The 23,034-nt window shown below is 45.8% G+C and overlaps 1 protein-coding gene across 1 annotated transcript in view; it reads right to left on the minus strand.

The window, feature by feature from the left end:
- Window positions 1-23,034, minus strand: part of LOC146830518 (complement C4-B-like) — a 554,995-nt gene that overhangs the window by 293,887 nt on the left and 238,074 nt on the right. The window contains exons 18-19 of the mRNA XM_085604724.1: window positions 17,736-17,847; window positions 12,800-12,870 (exon numbers count right to left, since the gene is read on the minus strand). Of these exons, the coding sequence (XP_085460850.1) occupies window positions 12,800-12,870; window positions 17,736-17,847 (183 nt within the window). The remainder of the gene's footprint in view (window positions 1-12,799; window positions 12,871-17,735; window positions 17,848-23,034) is intronic.

The raw sequence follows: 23,034 nt of genomic DNA on the forward strand, positions 1-23,034 counted from the left end.
GGCTCTCTGCCACGCGAGGCGGACAGGCACGCGCTGGGACAGATCGGGCTCAGCTGCGTCGCGGAAAGGACACCGGTGGCGGCGTGGGTCTGTTGTCCTGCAAGCTGGCAGGAAGAGCCCCAGTGCTTGGCTCCTTGGTTGATTGGTCGGTATCACGGCGTTGCACACACTGACAGCCCGTGCCCAGTTAGCGAACTGGGCCTGATAAATGAGGTTTTGTTGTAATGGGTGTCCATTCGCGCCTTTTTATAGCAGGGTAAGCAAGGGCAAGTGGGGACGCACTTTCTTTATCAGGTGCGAAGGCAATTCCGACCCCCGTGTCGCCTCCTCATGCTTGTCTTAGGGAGAAGGTATTTGCGCCCCGCCCGCGGGTGAGCGGCCGCTGGGGGCGCGGGTGGCATGCGCCGGGCCACGTGGTCCTGGGCAAGGGATGCGCTGCCACCGAATGCGTAAATGCGTAATGTAAACACTGTACTAGTTAGAGCGCTTCAATGCCTTCCAGACCCCCCCTGCCCATGCATCGGCCGCGAGATAGTGGTTGGCAGCCGCATCGAACCAGGGTTCAGGGGGCTTCGCGGGCAAGGTCTAAACCTTCCCCTGCCTATGTAAATAAAGGTGCTCATGTAAAGCGCACCAATACCTTGGGTCGAGTTCGCGCTATATAAATATGCAACATGTAATTGCTAGCCTCCTATAAAGCAGATACATGACACAAGTACATGCATTGTTCACATTACACGATTGCAGGCATTACTAAAAACCCCGCACCTCAATGTTAACCTGGTGCGGTGTTCGCGTGATTTGGCACGGGGATCGTGTAATATGGTACGAATCGCTCATGCTCCCCGTGCCGACATAGTGTAATGTAAATACGGTGCTCATGTAAAGCGCTCCAAGACCTTTGACGTCGAGTTCGCGTTATACAAATAGGCAACATGTATCTGCTGGCTTCCGATAAGGCAGACACTTGATACAAGTGCAGGCATTGTGCACAAGATTTTGCTCGTGCCCACATTGTGGTATTTGGTCGGTGCTCGTGTCTGGCGCTTTAATAATTTCGCGCGCATTACGGTTTGAGCTAATGACTAATCCACCGTACCCGAATAGGTATGCTAATGCGGGGCTCATGTACTGCACTCCAATACCTTCGGGCGGGTCACGCTGTGACTGGGCTGATAATTTAATACCCATGTGCCCGATGATGTATGTATATACGGTGCTCGGTAACTGCGCGCCATTACCTTCGGATCGAGTTGGCGCTGTGTTTGTGACGCTGGGCAAATCACGGATCACCCCATGCCCAGATAGGCATGCGTGCGGCTGGGCCTGGTCCACCTGGGCCCCCGAGGGTCGCGAGTTTTGGCGGCTCATGATCCCACTCCGTGCCCGAACATGTATGTAGATACGAGGCGTACGGACTGCGCCCCATATACCGTCCGACGACTCGCGCTGTGACGCCGGGCAGATTACTTAATCCCCCCGTGCCCGATTATGTATGTAAATTCGGTGCTCGGGAACTGTGCACCATTACCTTCGGATCGAGTTCGCGCTGGGTGTGTGACGCTGGGTAAATCAGTGAATATCGCCGTATGATCTCACTCCCGTGCCCGAATATGGGTGTAAATATGGTGCTCATGCACAGCGCTGCTATACCTTCAGGTCGAGTTCGCGCATATAAAGTGCTATTCACAGCTAGGGTCGCGCTGTCCGATCCTGACCACACGTGACCACGTGTCCCTCGTCTCCAACCTTTTGCTGAAGGGGGGCTTGGTTCGGGTGTCGTTGTCGTTGTTGTCAGCAACAGAGAAAGTATCAGCGTGTGGGTAACAGGCATCTGCTCTCCAGCAGCTCCGTGCCCTGGGAGCCCGCGCGTTGCCCTAAATTTTGAGGCCTACCCATAAAGGGGCCGAGTAGCAAAACAAGTAAATAGGCTCCTTAGGCGGGCCTCTGGCCTTACAGCTGGGTGAAACCACCATCATTTGGAGATAGGCCCAGGTAAAATTAGGGCCTTTTCTGGATGTCTAGAGGACCATTGCGGTTGGGGGTATCTCCCACCGGATTCACTGGTCGCGTACTGCAGCTGCGGGAGACTGGGATCGGGGGTTACGGCCATGTTTACCGCGCTAGGGGCGCTGCCAGCCATACATAGGGTGCTGCTGTCTCAATAACTGGGGTGTCAGCGGGGCAAACACAAGGGGACATTATGTCAATAGTACATTTGTCACGCCCAGGGTGCACTAAATCTCCACTTCAACGGAGCAGGAATTTGGCACCGCTGGGGATGCTCTGGGTTTGTGGGGGGGGGCACCCCCCGCCACCCTCCTACTGAGGAGCAGGATGGGAGGGGCGAAGTAGGCTTAGTCAATCCTCAATGCTTGAACTTTACTGACAGCGCGCAATGCTTAAGCCAGACAGATGCCCGAAGCTGGTATACCTAGGGGGTTACATCACTGAGGGATCTGTAGGGGCATAATTCCCATAAGGAATAGGGGATGGTGGGCAGGGGCGAGAGTCGCCCCTTGACCATGGTCACGCGCTGGCAGCCAGGAGCACTCCGGTGCTCCGGGTTTAGCAAGCAGAGGACTGGCCAAAGGTTAAGTAAAAACCCTTCTCGCCTTCATAGCCAAAGAGGGCAGGCCCAGAATTGTGAAGAGGGTAATCTGCCCGCATGAGGGGCGAAATAGTTCTTGGCACATCTCCCCAGGCCTTGGGGGCATAGATGGGGCTATCTACAACACCAGGAGCTATAGCTCACTGGTAAGTGGGCCTGTGGATAACAGGGATCTCACAGGGTTTGAGTCCCGCTAACGCTGTCACACTGTCTTGAGGCGGCAGAATTTCAAACTCTTCTTTCTGCTAGGATGGTTCCCTTCCAGCTAGTTGCAGGAAGCCCTAGATAGGAGAGGTTGCAGGTAAGACTATAGCAGGTGGTGGGGGGCCCTGGCGGCGACGGGGGCCGCCGCCATGGCTGTGGCGGAGTTACAGGGCGATCTGGAAGCAGGCCGGTACAAAGAGTACCTCTGCGCGGCACCAAGGGGGTGCCTGAGCCAAAACGAGGAGCCTCCAGAGAGGTCCCGGAAGCCGTGTCGGCGCCCCGCTAGTCCTGCGGGCGGTTGTGGGCCTGAACAACCGGGGGCTTGCTATGCGACGCTTCGCCCCGAGAGGGGGGGCGTGAGTAGAACTACCAACGGCACGTGATCGTAGAAAGAATCACCTGGAGGGCAGCACTTGCGGGCATCGCTCCTGCGCTGCCCGGCTCATCAGGCGGGCAGGCGACCCAGATGGTTGCCTGCCCTTGGATCGCCCGTAAGATAACCCACCCATTACATATCTTGGAATTATGTAATAAACCTGCAGCATTTGTTACCCACTTACAACTGTTTCTTGTGTGTCATTGGGTAACCTAATTTGGGGGAGGGGGGAAAGCGGGGTGCACCCTGGGGGTACTATGAACACTGGATTTTGCATCGTATGAGGAAGCTGCCAAGCAACCTTCCCTGGGTGGGCTTAGGGCAGCGGCTTCACAACAAAGGTAGAGAGGACGCATGTGCAAGCCTGAAGGACTGCGTGTGTTTGGAACTATGTGTTCTGATTACACTTGTTTCTTTCATCTTTACAAACCCTTGCCTTCCCCTTAAAATATCGGTGTCCGTAATCCCTCCCCTTTGGTAGGGACACATACTAAAACATTCAAAGCTTGCGCCAAAAGGCTTATTGTCCTAATCGGATCCACTCAGGGCACAGTTACATGCCAGCCCGTGCCTCCGTTTGTAGAAACATTGCCAATTCTTGTTTCTTTTTCAATTTAAAATCAGAATGAAATCTATCCAACTATCACAGTTTTCCTGATGAAGTTGTGATGTATTTTATTCCACCCTACCCTAAAACTGCCCCTTTGTGTCGGGACTTCCACCAAACAACAGGGAGAAAGGCTGCAGTTTATGAAGTGCAATCCCCAGTGAATTAGGAGCTCATTTTTGTGAAAATTCAAAGATTGATGCGCATGAAGACCGTGCCCTTTTGTACTGCCTCAAGCATTCGAGACAGCAGCCACACTAGTCAATCAATCAATCAATCATGGAATTTTTACCGCGCGCTACTCACCCGGAAGGGTCTCAAGGCGCCTGTGGGAGGGGGTCTGCTACTGCTCGAACAGCCAGGTCTTGAGCTGTTTCCTGAAGGCCAGGTGGTCCTGGGTCAGCCGCAGGTGGACGGGCAGGGAGTTCCACGTTTTGGCTGCCAGGTAGGAGAAGGATCTTCCTCCGGCGGTGGCTCTCTGGATGCGAGGAACGGCGGCGAGGTTCACGGATCGTAGCTGGCGGGTCGGGGTGTAGAAGGTCAGGCGGTCGTTGAGGTACCTTGGGCCCAGGTCGTGGAGGGATTTGTGTGCGTGGGTGAGGAGTCTGAACGTGATCCTCTTGTTGACAGGGAGCCAGTGCAGGTCTTTCAGGTGGTTCGAGATGTGGCTGCGTCGGGGGACGTCCAGGATGTGTCGGGCGGAGGCGTTCTGGATGCGCTGAAGTCTTTTCTGAAGCTTGGCTGTGGTTCCAGCGTAGAGGGTGTTTCCGTAGTCGAGTTTGCTGGTGACGAGGGCTTGGGTGACCGTCTTCCTGGTTACGGTCGGGATCCATCGGAAGATCTTGCGGAGCATGCGGAGGGTGTGGAAGCATGATGAGGAGACGGCGTTGACTTGTCTGGTCATCGATAGGGAGGAGTCCAGGATGAAGCCCAAGTTGCGTGCGTGGTCCGTTGGTTTGGGTGCGGTGCTGAGGGCCGGGGGCCACCAGGAGTCGTTCCATGCGGAGGGCGATGATCCGAGGATGAGCACTTCTGTCTTGTCCGTGTTCAATTTCAGGCGGCTGATGTTCATCCATTCGGCGACGTCTTTCATCCCTTCGTGTAGGCTGGCTTTGGCGGTGTCGGGGTCTCTGGTGAGGGAGAGGATCAGCTGGGTGTCATCGGCGTAGGAGATGATGTTGAGGTTGTGTTGGCGTGCGATGGCCGCGAGGGGTTTCATGTAGACGTTGAAGAGGGTGGGGCTGAGAGATGATCCTTGCGGGACGCCGCAGATGACTTCGGTGGCTTCCGAATGGAATGGAGGGAGGCGTACTCTGTGTTCTGCCGGCGAGGTATGAGGTGATCCATTCCAGAGCCTTCCCTTGGATGCCGGTGTCGTTGAGGTGTTGGACTAGGGTGCGGTGGCAGACAGTGTCAAATGCTGCGGAGAGGTCTAGGAGGATTAGCGCCGCTGTTCCACCGTTGTCGAGCAGGGCTCGGATGTCGTCGGTGGCCGCGATGAGGGCGGTCTCGGTGCTGTGGTTGGCTCGGAATCCGGACTGCGAAGGGTCGAGGGATCCGTTCGTCTCGAGGAAGGCGGCCAGTTGCTTGTTGACGACCTTCTTAATGACTTTGGCGGGGAAAGGAAGGAGCGAGATGGGGCGGAAGTTCTTGAGGTCGGTAGGGTCTGCTGTTGGTTTCTTCAGCAGTGCACTGAGCTCGGCATGCTTCCAGCTCTCTGGGAAGGTGGCTGTGTCGAAGGAGGCGTTGATGACGTCTCGGAGTTGGGGTGCGATGGTGGAGGCTGCTTTGTTGAAGACATGGTGGGGGCAAGGGTCGGTCGGAGATCCGGAGTGGATGGTGTTCATCATGCGGGTCGTGTCTTCGGGGGTCACCTCGGTCCATGTCTGGAGGGTGGTGGCGGGGTGCGTAGGTTCGACCGATGGGTGCGGGGGTGGAGCGCCGAAACTGTTGTGGATGTCGGCAATCTTTCAGTGGAAGTACGAGGCGAGGGAGTCGCAGAGGTCCTGAGAGGGAGTGATGTCGTTGTTGCCAGTGCTGGGGTTGGAGAACTCCTTGACGACGTTGAAGAGCTCCTTGCTGTCAAGGGCGTTGTTGTCCAGTCTTTCCTTCAGAGATTTCTTCTTGGTGGTGCGGATGAGCTGGTGATGTCTGCGGGTGGCGAGTTTGAGGGCGGTCATGTTGTCGGCGGTCTTGTCGAGGAGCCAGGCCTTCTCGAGGGTGCGGCAGGCCTTCTTGGAGCCCTTGAGTTCGTCGGTGAACCAGGGGGCCTTCTTGCTTCTGGGCTTGGTGAGCGGGTTCTTCAGTGGGGCGAGGTCGTCGGCACAGGAGGTCAGCCACTGCGTGAGGTTGCGGGCTGCTGTGTTGGGGTCCGTTGTTCTGACAGGTAGGCTCTGGCTGAGGGAGGTGGCGAGCTGGTCGGCGGTGATCTTGCTCCAGTTTCTGTGGGGAATCTGCTTCGGGTGATGGTGGACCGTGTTCTTTCTGAAGCTGAAGTGGACGCAGCTGTGGTCAGTCCAGTGAAGTCCAGTGGAGTGGCTAAAACATACCTTAAACACATTAGCAAAGCCAAGAGCTCTAGCAAAACACTTAAGCATTGGCATAGTCAATAGGTGTTTTATTTTATATTCAGCACTCCATCTGTTCCCATGCGCTCTCTCCCTGCTTTTTCTTCTTCTCACAAGTTCCATTCATTTCTCCCTTCTCAACGCTTCTCCACACCAAACCTTTCTAGAGGGGGGTATTTAGGGGTGTAGCTTGCAATAGCGCCGCAGGTACAGTAGCACCTGGACACAGTGGTCTGAAGGCTTTATTTTTTTTTGCATACTGGGTCTATTTAACTTTCTTGATAGAAAACGACTAGCAAAGGTCAGTAAAATAACAGAATCACTTTAGCATTCTCTAGATTCCAGTCCATAGAAATTGTCTTCCATGAGCACCCGTAGACAATAATATGTTTCCAAATCTTGTATTTTCAGTGATATGACCACCGAAGGCCCTGCTTTTATATTTTAAAAAACAGATCTTTGGACTGTACCATTTCCCGCTGAAAGGCAACATTTCTCTCCATGTGTTCCCATACCTGGTGTGTCATGCAGTTTGGTGCTTACTTTTGCTCCATGTTAAAGAACAGTAGATGTTTCAGCACCCAGGCTAATGTGCTGCGTAGCTAAATACATATAAGGTCCCAAAGGCGAGACCGATTGCATTGCAAATGCTTGTTTTATCCTTGTGGCTACTGTGGTCATGCATGTGGCAATGTTGTTTTTGTAATAGGGGCCTTGTTAGACAGAGAGAGTAGGTTGGGTATCCCATGCTTAGGACAGTATTTTGAAGATCTGAAGAGGTCCGCTATTGGAGTCATGTAAATGTTGAATAACATTGGAATGAGGGATGATCCTTGGGGCAGTCCAGATATGAGGTTCTGGGCCTTCAATGTGTAGGGTTGCAAGTTAACTCTTTTGCTCTTCCTATGGGAAGGAACAAGTCCAGTTGAGGGATTTTGTATATGGCTTTGATTTTGTCGCTGAATAATTCTGAGAAGTTGTCACCTAATTCTTGCGAGGGAGTGATGCAGTTAGTAGTGGCGACTGGTGAAGTTAAGTCTTTGATGATTGTGAATATTTGTTTACCACTGCTGGAGCTTTTGCCTATGCACTCTGATAGGGCCTTCTTTTTTCTTGCCCTGAGGGAGTAATTGTGGCCAAATTGCAAGAGTTTGGACAGACTTTGGCATAATTGCGAGCGCTTGAAAGAAATTGTGTGGGGTGGTGGCAAAAGCATCTCAGGGTTTTAAAGGAAGTGGTGTGGGCAAGTAGTGCGAGTGTGTGGGCTAGAGACAGAAGTCTATGCTTTTTTAATTGGACTGAGAGAGGAGGTGTAACCAGCAGTGAGAGCTCAATTGAGATTCTGAGGTCCATGGCTCTAGACTTGGTTTTGATGGATAAGTTATAAGTCCATGTGTTCTCACCTTTACTGTTAGGGTGGAGGCGTTGGTTAGCCTAGTGCTGACTTTCTAGCTGTGAAGAAAACTTGGAGTATGGTGGAACTTACTCTGTACTCTAGCTATGAATGGATGGGTTACAATTCAAGCTGTGAGGTAGGTGGTGTGGAATAGCACAGGGCTTGAGGCAGGAATGTATGCATTAGTTCCTGCATTCATTAAGAAGTCATGGCACAGTGGTGAAACCTACAGGTTAGAGTCGAGCTCTATGGGTTCAAGACATGCAAGAAAAGAAGAGGTCAAGGCAAGTAATGACAGCCTAGAGCTAGAATCGGGCTTTATGGGTTCTTGAACCCGCTAATCATTTGCCATGAGATGTTGAATCCACAAGCCTTATCAATGAAAGACACAATTAGGCTTTTCTGTTTTCAGTTTCTATTTTTGGTAAATTCTGGTGTTTTTTCCCCCAGTGTTTTCAAGTGATTTCAATACCTTAAAAACAAGCATTTGCAATGCAAATAGGTCTCACATTTGTGAGTTAGAGCTATTGACGTTGAAATGGCAATGTTTTTTACCTACACTTTTTATTTTTGGAGTGAATGTATGTAGTGTGCAAAATCCCTTGGAAAGGTCCTGCACTTCGTAATATATTGAAAAAGACGCAAAGTGTGGATTGTGTCAACAATTGCTTGGCACGTACCTCATGGGTGAAGTGTCGACACACATGCACACCGTGGTGCTTTACTAATGAGAAACTCATTAATAAAGGTAGTGCTTACAGACTAACCAACGCGATCGGGATCGGAGTATGGGACCGAATCCCGGTTTCTCTTTCATTTTCTAGACTATTTGACTCACTCTCCTGCGTCTTGGTTATCCCCCAAACACTGGGAGGCAATAAAGTTAGCCAAGGGGGCGGGGGCTTCGGGGGTACAGGGAAATGTAGTCATTGTCTAGTTGTTAAAGGTCGCCCGGTGCTATTAGTTAAAAGTGTGCAGATTTCATTAAGTTATTAAGAGTACTGTACCTGCATCTATGAGAAAATCGACCTTAACTAAACAAAATGCCAGAATGCGTGTCCGTTTTCACAGTGTTTTAGACAGTACTGGTTGCTTAGTTTAATTGCATTAATTTTTGTATTTACTCTTTTACACAGCATCCGAAGTAGGTTACCTAACCCCAAAGCCCTGAATTGTTTAATGACCCATAGAAGGGAGTGTTTTACAGTTGAGCAAATGTGTCCAAATGTAATTTTGGTGGTGCCATGTTATGATCAGTCAATGAGGTACTCGATGAGCAGGTATTTAACTACACGTTCAAAACGTACGTTATTGTGGCTGTTGTTTGTTTGTACACAACCACCTCTTTTAATGTGTTTATTAACACAGAGCTCCATCTACCAGTCAGTGCTCACAGAGGGGCGACTAAAGCACAGAACAAAATGTATTCATTAATCCTGAGTGTGAAGGCACCCGGAAGCCCAGAGAGGCTAGGGATTCCAGCGCTTCTACAGACTCTGCCGTGCTCCTCTGCACCAGCAGGGCACAGCTCAGAATCTGCCGCTTCTGCTAAGAATAGGTGAGGGGGATGAGGTTGGGGCACGCAGGAGTTGCCGCCAGATTTCCATGTTATTGAAAGTGATGATTTGGACGTGAGGCAATGGAGACTGACTTTGTCTGTTTGTCTGCACCAGTCTATTTCTCTACCATCTACCAGGCTCACAGTCATGTATCCATTCATCTCTCTTTGTTAGAGGAGTGCGAGCCAATATATTAATTAGCAGGTAGAGCCAGCCGGAGACGGGCCAAGCATATACGAGCCAGTGGGTGAGCCGTGAAAATGATCGGCATGTTAATCATACAGTAAAAATTATGTAAATGTGTGATAAGGTCTCTTCAGAATTCAAAAAAGTGCATTTGTTTAGCGGGTCACCTCAGTACACAAGATTATAGCACTGAATTGAGAGGAAGTTATTAAAAGTGCTCGTTTTAAGCTTAAGTTAAAACTCCCGCTCGACAACAATGCCATTTGTGAATTAAGAGTGGTCAGTTGCCATGCATACCCCGAATGTTGCCTAGAGTCATATTATATTTAGAGTAACATTAAAATCTAGTTCATTAAACACGAGAAGTTTTTGTACAGCATGCATCTTGAACTCGCATATTTCAAGGTGGCAATCATAAAGATGAAAATGGAAGTGCCGGCAGGCAAGAAAACATGAACAGGAGTGAGGGGGGTTGGGGGAGGGTGAGAAGTCACAGACTGAGGAAGGGGGCGGTGGGGTGAGGAGACAGGGAAGACAATAGTGTTAGGAGTAAAGGGGCCAATGGCCGTGGAAGGATACAAATGATGAATGAGGAGGGACTAACAACCCTCAAACCAATCGGAAGGCAGCATTTAAGACAAAAGCCAATGGGCAGAGAGTGAGCGGAGTTTCCACACTACAGCATATACTGCATGCCTCGCAAAGTAATTACAGCGCATTTGCGCTGCAACGCTAGGTGAGACCTAAAAGAAAATAGTGTTAGGAGTAAAGGGGCCAATAGCCGTGGAAGGATACAAGTGATGAATGAGGAGGGACTAACAACCCTCAAACCAATCGGAAGGCAGCATTTAAGACAAAAGTCAAGGGGCAGAGAGTGGGTGGAGCTTTCACGAAGCTTTCACACTACAGTATATACTGCATGCCTCGCAAAGCACCATTAAAAACAACAGACACAGTGTTTTTCCAATATTCATGGAACGTTTTGCTTTTATTATTGCTTGCTTTCTGCACTGATAGACAATGGTATATAGACAGTGTATGTACAGCGTATATGAGATCCAAATACGTTTTTGCAAATCAAACTTATTGTAATACACCATACAATACTTTTGCAGTGAGTCTTTGGTCATGTGTGCTTACTTTTTCCTTCCCATGTAAACTTTTTCTGTGAAAAGGCCCTCTCAACATTGGCACGTGAGATGAGCAACGCCAAAACAGCCAGTACACAATTTGCTAACTCTGGCCACTGACATAGCTTTCCATGCCAATAGTGGTGCACCTAAAGATTGCGATTCTCTTTGCAGGTTCGAAAACATTTGTGTTGAACTGGGTGCTTATCCCTCAGAGATATTGAAGCGGTATAAATGAAGCGGCACTTTGAATCTACTGAGAAAATTCCCTTTTATGGAAGGGATCTAGAGCTTGTACAGAGTAGCACAGTGAGGTTTCATTGGCTTCAAATGCCATGGTTGGTGAAGGGACACTTCTATGCATCACTGCCAGCCATTTCTCATACATTGTAAAATGAAAGTTCCTGAAATGCCTGTCAACATTGCTTTGCATACCAAGTGGCAAGCACTCTAACATGGAACATGTTGCAGTGCCAAAGTCACTAATGATGTCGCCCAGCCTACTCTGAAGGACATGTTTCACATCTACACCAATTATGCTCAACACTTGGCAGACAAGGGTGTTTTCAGACTCTAGTTCTTGGATTATGTCCACTACAGCAGTTATGTTTTCCTGCGAAAATCTAAGAATGCAGTAGAGTGTACTTTTTTTCACATCACTATCAATATGCGACCAGAGATCCTCACATTCCTTGCCTTTGGCATAATTAATTCTGTAAACAGTTACCACATGGATAATATAGCATTCACAGCCCCTTGATCTGAGAACTAGCAGCTAAGTGACACTGTTGAAAGGACTCTTTCTTTGATGCCACACAAAGCTGAGAAATATTTGCATTTTAGTTCCAGCGCATAACAAAACAGTGCACCAAATGGACTAAAAAGTCAATAGCATTCTTCATTAACTCTGAGATTGTGAAGATGCTTTCAGCATGCCATCTAACAGGTGACAAGGATCTCTTACAGGGAAGCACTTCAGCTCAGGTATCGATTGTGACAGGTCATCACACAACTTTTTCATATACGTAGCTGAATCACTGCAATACAAACAAAACTACTTGGAAATAACCTTTTTGCAGAAGCATTCCAAATGACATTGTGTTCCATGTTTTCCAAAAGTCTAGTGTCATGTTTTCACCACTATCCCAGATGTTTGGTGATAGCAATCTTTTCACACATACTTGTCACTATACCTTGCATTGAATGTTTAAAGACTGAGGTGTTGAACTACTATCAATACTGACTCACTAGAAACTGGGGGCTGATATAGCAAAGGTTTTTACCTATTCTCTGTAGGTAAAGGTGATGGCACATATTGGGGAAGATTCTTATGAAACCAGTCATTTTACTTCAGTGAAAGAATCAAACACAGCCAAATGTCAAATATGATTTTGATATTTCCTGATTCTCTACAGTTTATAAAACCATTAAATAATACCTAAAACCTGCTTCTAAACCCTGCATCTTTAGACCAAAGACCACAAAACTGAGAAAGCAAAGGAAAGAAGAAATAGTATTTATGTGACATCCCTAAACAAAAAAACTCAAGCAGAATAATGTTAGCCCAGTCTTTCTTGGTGCTAGCTTGTATTAAAAAGTTACATTGTATTGGTCCCTTCAGGAAGAAAAAAAAATACTCCTTCACTCTCCTTTTCCTATCTTTGAATGGCATTTAGTTTGTGGTTCGGCAGGTGTTTTTTAGGTGCTTATATGTTTACACTTGTGAGGGCTATTTCCGTTTCGGTGGGGTTTTATCAGTTATTATGGATTTAAACCTAAAACCGGACAGCCTAGACGTAATGCCCATTGCAACACTTTGAGACTTTCTAATGTAGTGGAGAGATATTGAAGTAACTAACCAACCTGCCACATTTCAACAAAACTGTGCAGAATGGGTTGTTTATGCATTACTACTTCAGCAAACATAGAAGAATTGGGCTCTGTTCCAATGGGATCCACAAAACAATCTCCCAACACATAGAACCATGGAATATGTCCTCCTTAAAGAGATTAGCCTGGTATCACAGTACTTGCTCAGAGGTCAGGCATGTTGCTCTTAAGTCCAGTAAGCTACAAAAATATGCCTTCACATCTGCTGGATTGACAGCAAAGTTTGCCCCAATAGTGCTGTGAGCAGTCACAGTCTGACCAGCTATCACTCACCTCTTCCGTTGGATATGCTGATGGCCTGGATCTCCCACGTCGTGATGGAGTCAGGAACAAATGTATTTTCTCTGTAAGACACATAAAGCAAATGACAAAAACAAATCTGTGCATCTGAATAATATAGCCAGGTGAGGAGATGATGCTACTAGTGCTGATGCAGAGAAATATGATATTATAAATGCAGTAAGTTCTCAATTTTAGCTTCGTTTTATTTATGAATATGAAGCAAATTGGAGGTTAATGTAATAGGCGTGCATGCATGTATGCATTGTGCTATGGGACTGTGCTGCATTCACTCTGAAAGTTAATGCTTCAGAGCATACTGGATCTAAGCCAGGTAGGAAAAGGGAGAGGACTCTGAAAGGAAAGTGAATTAATCTTTAGGTGGGACAGATGTGGGCTATTTCAGAGTTGCGGTGTTGTGGATCTAGGAGGATCCTCAGCATCTCCCTAAAATTAGGATATCCTATGGTATTGCATTTCTTAGTGGTCAAGATTAGACTGGCTTGAGAGGATTTGAATATTAGTCCACCTTGCTGAGGTTGACCTAGTCCTCAACCCAGATTGACTTACGGGTCATACAGAGGATCTTACTTTGGATTTGTGCTTCCATCAGAAGACAGTTGAGTAGATGTGGTTGCAGTTTGTCTGTCCACATGGTTTTGGAACATCTCAAAATGTAGGGCATTGCCATGACATTGTCAATATTGGATACACAATTGCCCATAAAAAAGGTGCTCAGTGTTTGCTTGAGCATAAACTGAGTCATTTTATGCAGAGCAAAGCTGAAAATTGCAGGACATATCAATTTGACTGATTTGCTGCACAACGTGACTTTGTTAAGAAAGGTGGCACAGATATCTGGCTAGGACACACTTGAGTGGTCCTCCAAACTAGGGCCCAAAATATGAGTATTTTAGCCTTATTCGCGGATCAGCTGAGCTTTTAATTAAGCATGAGTGATCTAGAGGCAACAGTGAATGGAATCCACATAATCTATGCATAACTTTAGGATCTCCAGAACAACTTCGACATGCATCTTAAAGTGAAGGAAAAAGTTGTGTATGACTGCTAAAAAAAAGATAAGGTACAGGTCGAAGAGGTGTGAGTCTGCAGTTGTGAAATACCCCATAAGGCAGGTCAGTGTTTGAGAACCTGAAGGACTGAATTTTCACCTGATCAGAGTATCTGTTCAAGAAGTATCCAAATCAGTGCCAGGCTTTACCACTGACATCTTAGAATACTCACAGGTTCTCCAAGGGAACTTGAATGCTTGAGTCAGGTTCTAGTTATGGTCAAGAACCTCAGGCAGGACCAAGGATAGAAATGACAGAGCTATGCCTGTGTGTGGTACAAAGTCAATGCAGTGTGTGGGAACTCACACTTGGGAGCTGAGAGGTTTTTAACAGGCACTCTCTAAAGTAATGCACTAATTCCTGCAAATGACTGTGAAAAAATGTTTACCAGAGAAATCAGCAGGCTATTTATGAAACCTCCCAGACACGGCTATTTATGAAACGCTGTGGGCATCAGTCTAGAATCAATTTTGTGCGATCACACAAATTTCATAACTTCATTCTTCAGCATGTTGTGAAGGAAGTTACTTGAAGAAGATTTTTTTTTTTGTCAAATGACAATTCGGTGGAGTTAAAAGTGGTGGAATAAAACCAGCAAATTAATATTTGGAAATCCGTTTGGGCATCCAGTCTGTACTCTTAGTTGCAACTAAGAGAGTAGCTGGAATTCGTATCTAATTGCTGTGCCACAGCCCTGCGGAGGTGAAACTTTTCAGCATTTCTGATTTCCAGTGTTTCCTTGCCGGACCGTGGCTTCCATTTCAGTATTTTGTGCAGTAACACGTTGAACTATGATCAACATAATGGGAAGCGCACTGAATTCCTGAAGCGTTAAAGACGTTTCTGGATTCACCTGTGAATTGTAGGTCAAGTGAAGATGTAGAAAACCAATAGGTCATGAGCGGAGCTGTTGCTTTTTTCTGTGTTTGTATTCACTTACAAACAAGCATTGGCAAAGCCATTAGGTCTGCCATTTTACTTTGTATTGACCAGTAATTTTAGTGTGTGTATGGGTGAATGAGATAACGAGTTAATGAGTGGATGATTGGATGGGTGAGTGAGGGCATGTATGGAATAATGTGCTGACTCATTCACAATATTTATCCATTCAGGCATTCATTGGAGTAATGTCTTAAGTAAAGGAATACCTTTGTGAGTGTACATTAAATAATGTTGAGTACATAAATTAACTGTACAGGGTGAATGAATATTGCAACGAACAAGCTGGTACAGGAAGGAAAAAGTGAATTCATATGAATCAAAGTGTGAAGCAGGTAATGAATGAGTGAGCAAACAGAAGCGGATGTGTGCACCCACTAGTGAATGCTGCACTGGGTTCAGTAATGAATGCTTCAGCGTGCAGCAGTGAAGGAGGGAGTACCAATACGAATGCATAAATGTACAGAACTAAATGAGTTCAGCAGTGAGCATGTGATTAGAGCAATCAATGCACAAGTGTCCAGGAGTGAATGGATGGAGTACTGAACGACTGTGGAACTAAGACAATGAATGTGGGACTGGAGGTGTGAATGACTACTACAACGAATGACTGAGCAGAGGAATACATGAATGAATAAGCAAGTATTCATAAGTGAACGAGTGAGTGAATTACTAAACAGAGGGTGCATGGAACAGTAGTAGGGATTGAAGCAATGAGTGCTGACAGCCACATGTAGTAGTGAGTGGATGTGAAACACGTTTGTAAAAGTGATCCTTCTGACTGGCTGTTGCCAGAAATATAAAAGTAGATGGAACAAATTAACAAGTAAAATAAATTAGAAATTTGAATTTCAAGGTGCAGAGTAGATCTAGGAGAGCAAAAGGGAAGAGAACGCTACATTTAAGTACATACGAGACAGATGATCACATATTTAAAGAATCTTTGGGGCTTCGGGCAAGACATTTTCTGGGCACTCTTAAGGACAATTATGAATTTATTATCCATTTTTAGCTAATTACAGCCCTCATGATGTAAAGCAAAATTGAAATACATGAAACTGTGTCCCACAAAGCACAGCCAAATAATATGAAAGAAATCTTGGACAAGTGATGATAAAGTTATTTTCTTATTTGTGCTTCACTCTAGATTTGTTGTCTTCTAGCAATAATAATTCATATAGAATTCCGTGCCTAACAAACCACATTCACCCCATTAAAGAAAAGACATGGTAAAATGACTTTGATGATGTTTTGTGGACAGATTTATTGTATTAAAATACAAATTATGGATATACGACTTGAAAAGGTAGCTTTAATTTAACATTTTCATAAGCACAAATAAACCCCATCACAATTGTCATCCATGCTGCAACAGTGAGACTTGAAGCAGGTGAAATCTGAGTGTTCTCTTTAATTCCCTTCCCCTTCCTTGTCCATCCTCTCCTCATTCTATGTACACTTCTCTTGTTAGACAGTGACTTCCTGATTGATTGAGTAAGGGAGGGTAAAGAGTGGGACAAGTTATATATAGAGGATGGGAGAAGCAGAAGTAGATATCTGTGATAGAGAGAATGGAACGAAAGGTGTGGCAAAGAGGAAAAGTTAAGTAGAGAGGCAGTTGAGGTAGACAGAAGTGCAATCATAAAGAGGGAAATAGAGGGTGCGGTAGACAAAGAGGTGAAGTCTGAGAAATAAGGTAGGGAGAGGTATACAGGGAGGGAGGAAGAGAGAAGAGATGTAAATAAGGTGGAGTGAAATAGAGGTAGATGCAGAGAGTGATAGGAGAAATATAGATATATATAGAGGAAATAATAGAGGAAAAGTGGTGGAAGTAGAATAAGAGAGGGAATGACAAAGGTAGTGAGAAAAGAGTTTTCAAAGAGAAGGGTGCTGGAGAGGTGAATATATAAGGAAGTAAACTGTTAGGTTTGGTAGCAAGATAGAGAAGGTGGTTGGGTAAAGATGAGGGAGAGAGATGTGAAGTAGAGAGAGACTTGAGCTAGGGAGAGAAGTGACTAGAGAGTGGAGAGCTAAAGAGTAGAGTACTGAGAGTAATGAGAGGGGTGAGGAACAGATCAAGAGAGGTGTATGGAGAGATTAGTGAGATGAAAAAGATGAAATATTGTTGCTTTTGGTAAAGGGTACAGAAGTTGCAGATCTTAGCACCTGGAAAGTTCCTCTTTCCACTAAAGCGTAGCCCCAAAGCATGATTCTGATGGTTTTCCACATTGTATTGCTGAATCTACACAGCTATATAAGAGACAGAAAAGTGTGTGGACTGTTGAACCATGTTACAGAGATCCTTGATTTACTTATTGAAAAGAAGTCTGTCCAAAAAGATTTTTATGATCAAGAGATTCCCTAATCTAAGCATTGAGGCTTAGTCATTTTCGTAAGAGGTCTGAACCGTAGGGACGCAATGGTGTGGAGGAGAATATGGTGGCTCAGAGATGAAAGTGGTGGTGCGATGACATGGGGGAACAAAGAAGTATGAATAGGATTGTTAATTCACAAACACACACACACACACACACACACACACACACACAGTTTAATGGTGCCCCTTCCCTTGTATGGATACATCAATTCCAGAATGATCCGTTTTTTTTACAGTAGACAAAGATAAGTTACTAGAAGGTGATTAGTATACAAGGCACACCACCTACATATCAAGCAGGTTATTGATCATGGCCACCATTCAGTTTGGAAAGGAGAAGCTGTTGTCAAAGACGATGGGCGAGGACCTCTAAATGCAAAGTTTGAGCCAGTGGGTGTTTTTCGATGATAAGGTCATAGTTTGAATGTGTTGTCTTTGACGACATTGCTGTTGACTGGTCACCATACACTTGCACAACGGTGGATATCTTTGAAGTGGAATATAAAAGATTAAAATGGCCACACTTAGCAATCAATCTTACATGTGTTTTTTGTTCACATTCACTGTCTTCCACAGCCAGCTCTCAGGGAAGTTTGTTCTTGCGTCGATAGAGTCTTCGTCATAAAACTCTTCCTCTTCATCTTCTGAAAGAGCTGCAACAACAGAGGAATATTGGACTGGATGAGCTCATAAACACTAATCTTGGAAGAGATGGAGCATGTGTGAGGTGAATGGAATAGAGCACATGCATCTCCAGACCCTCCCACAGCATCACATCAGCACTGTTAATTTTGTAGATGACTTTTTAACCCCTTGATTTCCGAGGTGCCTGTGTAATCCTGTGCTAGATTTCCTCTCTGTCTTTAGAAATCTTCAATATACATGAAAAAGTCACTTCCCTTCAAATTTGTGCCTCATGCCCATGTTTTACTTATGTCATGAGGGAGTACTGTGTCCACCTTTGTATGATGTATCCATACATAACAAGGGCAGCAAGAGTGTTTTGAGTGAGATGCTACAGTCCAACAGGGGGCAAAGGCCATTAAAGAGAAACTGTCAACATGGGGAGTACAGTAGTGGGGCACCGACAGGCTTAGGGATGCTCCGCAGTAGGGATAATTCTCAAAACTAGGGAACAATGACAGACCAAAGCCATTTCCATATTTACAGAGGTTCTCCCATTTAGGTTCTCACTATGAAGGTGATGTAATTTGGAATGGGGATACCAAGGGACTGGAACCTCAGATTCCAGCCTGTATCCACCACCAAATTCCAATGAATAAAACTGCAAGGATCTGCATGACTCCCAGGTCCTTTTCCATGCACTTGTTCCCGCTTCTGGGGAGGAAACCGCTGATACTTTCTCCTCAATCTGAGCACCTGGAACGTGTCAGGTCAGGCTTCCGCCCACTGCTGCAGGGGTCGGATGCGGTGTGGCTCTGCTGCTGCCCACAGCACATTCAGCATTTAATTGGACTGGTATCTCCAGGCCTGGATTGATCGGGTCTGGAGTTTGCGGGCACCATCGTTCCAGACCTGGAGACATTCAGAAAATTGGGCAGGCAGAATTCCATAGAAAGTTATCGCTCTGGTTGAATTCCAGTAACTCATATTGAGGGCCACATCAGAGATCAAAGAATTTCTCTTTTAGACAAAATGCAGTATGCAATGAACAGAAAGTCCATGATTATGCTTTACCAATATTTGGAACTTTTTCTGAGTTTTTGGGAAATATCACCGGTCACTATTACAAAAATCCTGTTGCAGGTGCCAAAGATATTTCAGGCAATTAGCATGAGGTGTGCAGTGTTGGTAGCACACTTCCAATACTCCCCGGAAAAGTTTGAAATATTCTAGAGAACTAAAATATGTGCAGCAACCAGAAATGTAACTGGTTTGAAGATCATTAGTGGCAATTTAGCACAATGGGTTAAATTATCTTTGATCACATTCATGCAGGCACAGTACAGAACACACTAAACACCTCATGCTTCTGATTCACTGTCTCTTGAGTGGTTTCTCCTCCTACCAAAATTCCTTTGGATGTGTTTGGTACCACCCAAATTATCTCATCTTGAAAACGAAATTCATAGGAGAGAGAAGAACTTTCCACAAAGCACTTACAGGGCCCGGTGACCAGGAGTCTGGAGTTTTTCAAAGCTCCAGAATCTTTAAACAAAAGATGCTCTATTTTAACCTATTCATTTTATTCAGGGCTTTTATATTGAACAAGCCTAGCCCCAGGAGGCAGTATAGTGCTTTACATGGAACTCCAATTACAAGTCAATTTGTGCTAGCTAGAGACCGATGTCTACAATAAGACAAGGGCTCATGTACAAGCTACATAAAAAGCAGCAGGTAAAGGCGTGGGTGGAATCAGAGAGTCCGGAGAGCGGAACAGAGGCCCAAAGGGAATACTAGGTGAAAAGGAATGTTTTAGTTCTCCTCTGCAGTTTGTTAGAACATCTTATTCCTTGGGGATTTCCAGTTTGATCAGGTTGCACAGCGTGTGGTGTGGTTGCAGTCAGATGGAGATAGCTTTTATGATGGATGGTATGATGTGCTTGTATGAGTGTAAACTAGATGTGGTACCATCCGTGTTAACCTTGAAGATCTTTGTGGGAGGAGTGATGTGGTTGTACTTGCATTAGTCAGTGAATGACGTGAGTTGCTGCATGGAGCACAGCTTCCAATTATTGAGGGAAGAGTCCAGAATGACTGTCAGCAGGGAGACTCCATCCCCCCTTCCCCCCTCCCCTTCATTGCTTCACCGGTGAGAGCTTGCACTGTGGAGTGGACGCTGTACACTGGGCAGAAGACTTCAAACTTTGTAAGTGGCTCAGTAGTTACCAAGCCGTTCCCTTGAATAAAAGACTAGGGGCCCGATACACAAAGGTAAACTGAGACAAAAGTCTAAGTTTACTACTCGTAAATGCCCTTTGTGAATACCAAAAGTCGTAAAGTTAGACTTTCGTCTCAGTTTACCTTTGTAAATATATATGTATATTTATATATATAGTTAAGATTCAGATTCATTTTCCATAGGAAGAATATTATTTCATTTTCCAATAACTTTGGCGTTGTTTGATGAACCCTCTCAACATTTTCACCAGGTGGTTTGCAGCTCACTTCAGCTGCTGTATTGAAAGTTTTGGTGTGATCCGGCAAGGGGGGCTGGGAAAATGGTGGGTCCCAAAACGTGTTTTCTCCATGCTCATTTCCATAGGAACTGCATACATGGTTACAGCCCAAACTGCTGAACGGAATTACACTAAATTTGGCAGAAAGGTAGCTGTTTGTCCTAAAAGCGAACTTTTGTAAATTGGTGTACACTTGTTCAGTAGTTGCGTAATTTTGTAAAGATTTTTTCAATTGTATATATTGGGGCGAGGAGGGTCCGCAACTTTAACGCAAGGCAGCGTGAACCCCAGCAGTAGGAGGAATGCTCTAATTGGCTGGCCGCAAGCTGAAGAAAGTGTTGCAGCCACCATTTTATGAAGCAGAGCCAATCCTGGGGGATGGTTTTAAATGTTGGAAAGCATACAAGAGGTCAGTGTAGGAGTACCATGACGCCAAGGGTGTATTGTAGGGGTGTCTTAGACATCCCTTAAGTTTTCGAATGCATAGATTCGTTTTTTTCTCCACATGGATGGTGTTGCAACCCAATCGTGGTGCTCAGCACGATTCCTCCTGTAAAGTCACGTTGGAGGTTGTGAACCCCACGAAACAAATAAAAAACAAAATTAGGGCCACCATTTTATGAAGCGCGAGTCAGTCCCAGGGGATAGCTATCAATGTGAAAGAATGTAGAAAGGGTAAGGGTTGGAGTACCCGGACCTCATGGGTATATTGTAGGTGTCACCTAGGGACCTGTTATGAGTTTTACAATTCGAAGATAAGGTCATTTTTCCCACGCGGCAACAGTTGCAACCCCACTGCAGCGCTCAGTGTTGCCCCAATGTAACATCGTGATGGAGGCATGAACCTCACTGAAATAAATAGAAAAATTATATACATTCAAACACTCACTCATACATTAATGCATGCACTCAAACCGTCATAAATCCACTCACAGGCTCAGTCACAAATGCATACACCCACTCAGAGAACCACCGAGACAGTCACTCAACCTCAGAGACCCACTTACAGACTCATCTACCCACTCAGACCCACTCAGACACTGAAGCACTCACACAGAGACCGACTCAGAGACCCATGCACCCACTCACAGACCCACTCAGACACTCATGCAGCCAAACACAGACCCACTCAGAGACTCACATATCCATTCACAGACCCACTCAGACAGCCACACTCCCACACAAGGCCCATTTAGATACTCATGCACCCACTCACAGACCCACTTGGAGACTCATGCACCCACTCACAGACTCACCCAGCCACACATCCACTCAAGACTCATTTAGACGTTCATGCACCCACTCACAGACCCACTCAGAGACTCACACACCCACTTACAGACCCACAGAGATTCATGCACTCACTCATAGACTCATAGAGTCATGCACTCACTAACAGACCCACTCATAGACTTGTGCAGTCCCTCACACACCCACTAAGAGGTTCATACAATCACTCTCAGACCCACTCAGAGTCATGCGTGTACTCATACAGAGGTTACAGGGATATTATTGTTAGGAAATAGAATTTAAAACCTTAGAAATTCACTGAAAAATTAAAGGTTACAGGGTATTATAATTTGGAAATAGATTTTAAAAAACTATAGAAATTAACTGAAAAAAACAAATGTTACAGGGGTGTTATAATTAGGCTAAGATTTCACTTGTACAAAACCAGTGAAATTCAGCAGTTATAGTTACCTTAGCTAACTATAACGTATTCCCCCGCAATGCACTGTTTAAGACCTCATATATTGCATCACTCATGACATGTTCAGTGACATCACTGATGACATAACTGATTACATACCCATTCACACTTCCATACAAACACTCAGGTATGTGCTCACTCACCTTTAGTCATTCACACAGACATTCACTCTCCAATGCGACTACTTACACACACAGTCAGTCATTCATACAGACATTCAGACAACCACTCACTCACCCATACAGTCACTCAAATATCCACTCACTCACCCACCCAGGCAGTGAAACACCCACTCACTCACCACCAAAGTCATTCACAAACCCACTCACTCACCCACACAGCTATTTACTTATACACCAATACAGCCACTCACACACCCATTCACACCTCCATACAGAGACACCTAGAAAACCAGTCATACACTCACTCACTCACCCATACAACCAATCAGATACCTACTCACACATTCATACAACCACTAACACATCCACTCAGAAAACCTTAAGACCTACTTAGAAAATCTACTTTTTAGCCATACATTCACTCATGCATGCATTCACACACCGATGCAGCCACTGACACACTCACTCACCCAGCAACGTAGTCACTCACTCACACACCCACTTACTCACACACACAGCAACTCACATACCTAGTTTTACACAAATACAGCCACTCACACACCCACACACACCTATACAGCCACTCCCTCATGAACAAAAGCACTCACTCACACACCTATGCAACCACTCACATACCAACTCACACACCAATACTACCACTGACACAACTACTCACTCACCTACAGACCTAGTCAGAAATACATTCACTCACCCATAGTCCCTTATACATGCGGTTGCACGCCCATTCAGCAACTCACACACAGATACAGACAATCACACACCCACTCAGATCACACACTTATTTCTAGTACAGCTAGTATAGTAATCTAACTTTTGTAGTAGGTTAGTACATATCTTTAACACCCA

The sequence above is a fragment of the Triturus cristatus genome, chromosome 5_1, assembly GCF_964204655.1.
Source record: "Triturus cristatus chromosome 5_1, aTriCri1.1, whole genome shotgun sequence".
Taxonomy (NCBI): Eukaryota; Metazoa; Chordata; class Amphibia; order Caudata; family Salamandridae; genus Triturus; species Triturus cristatus.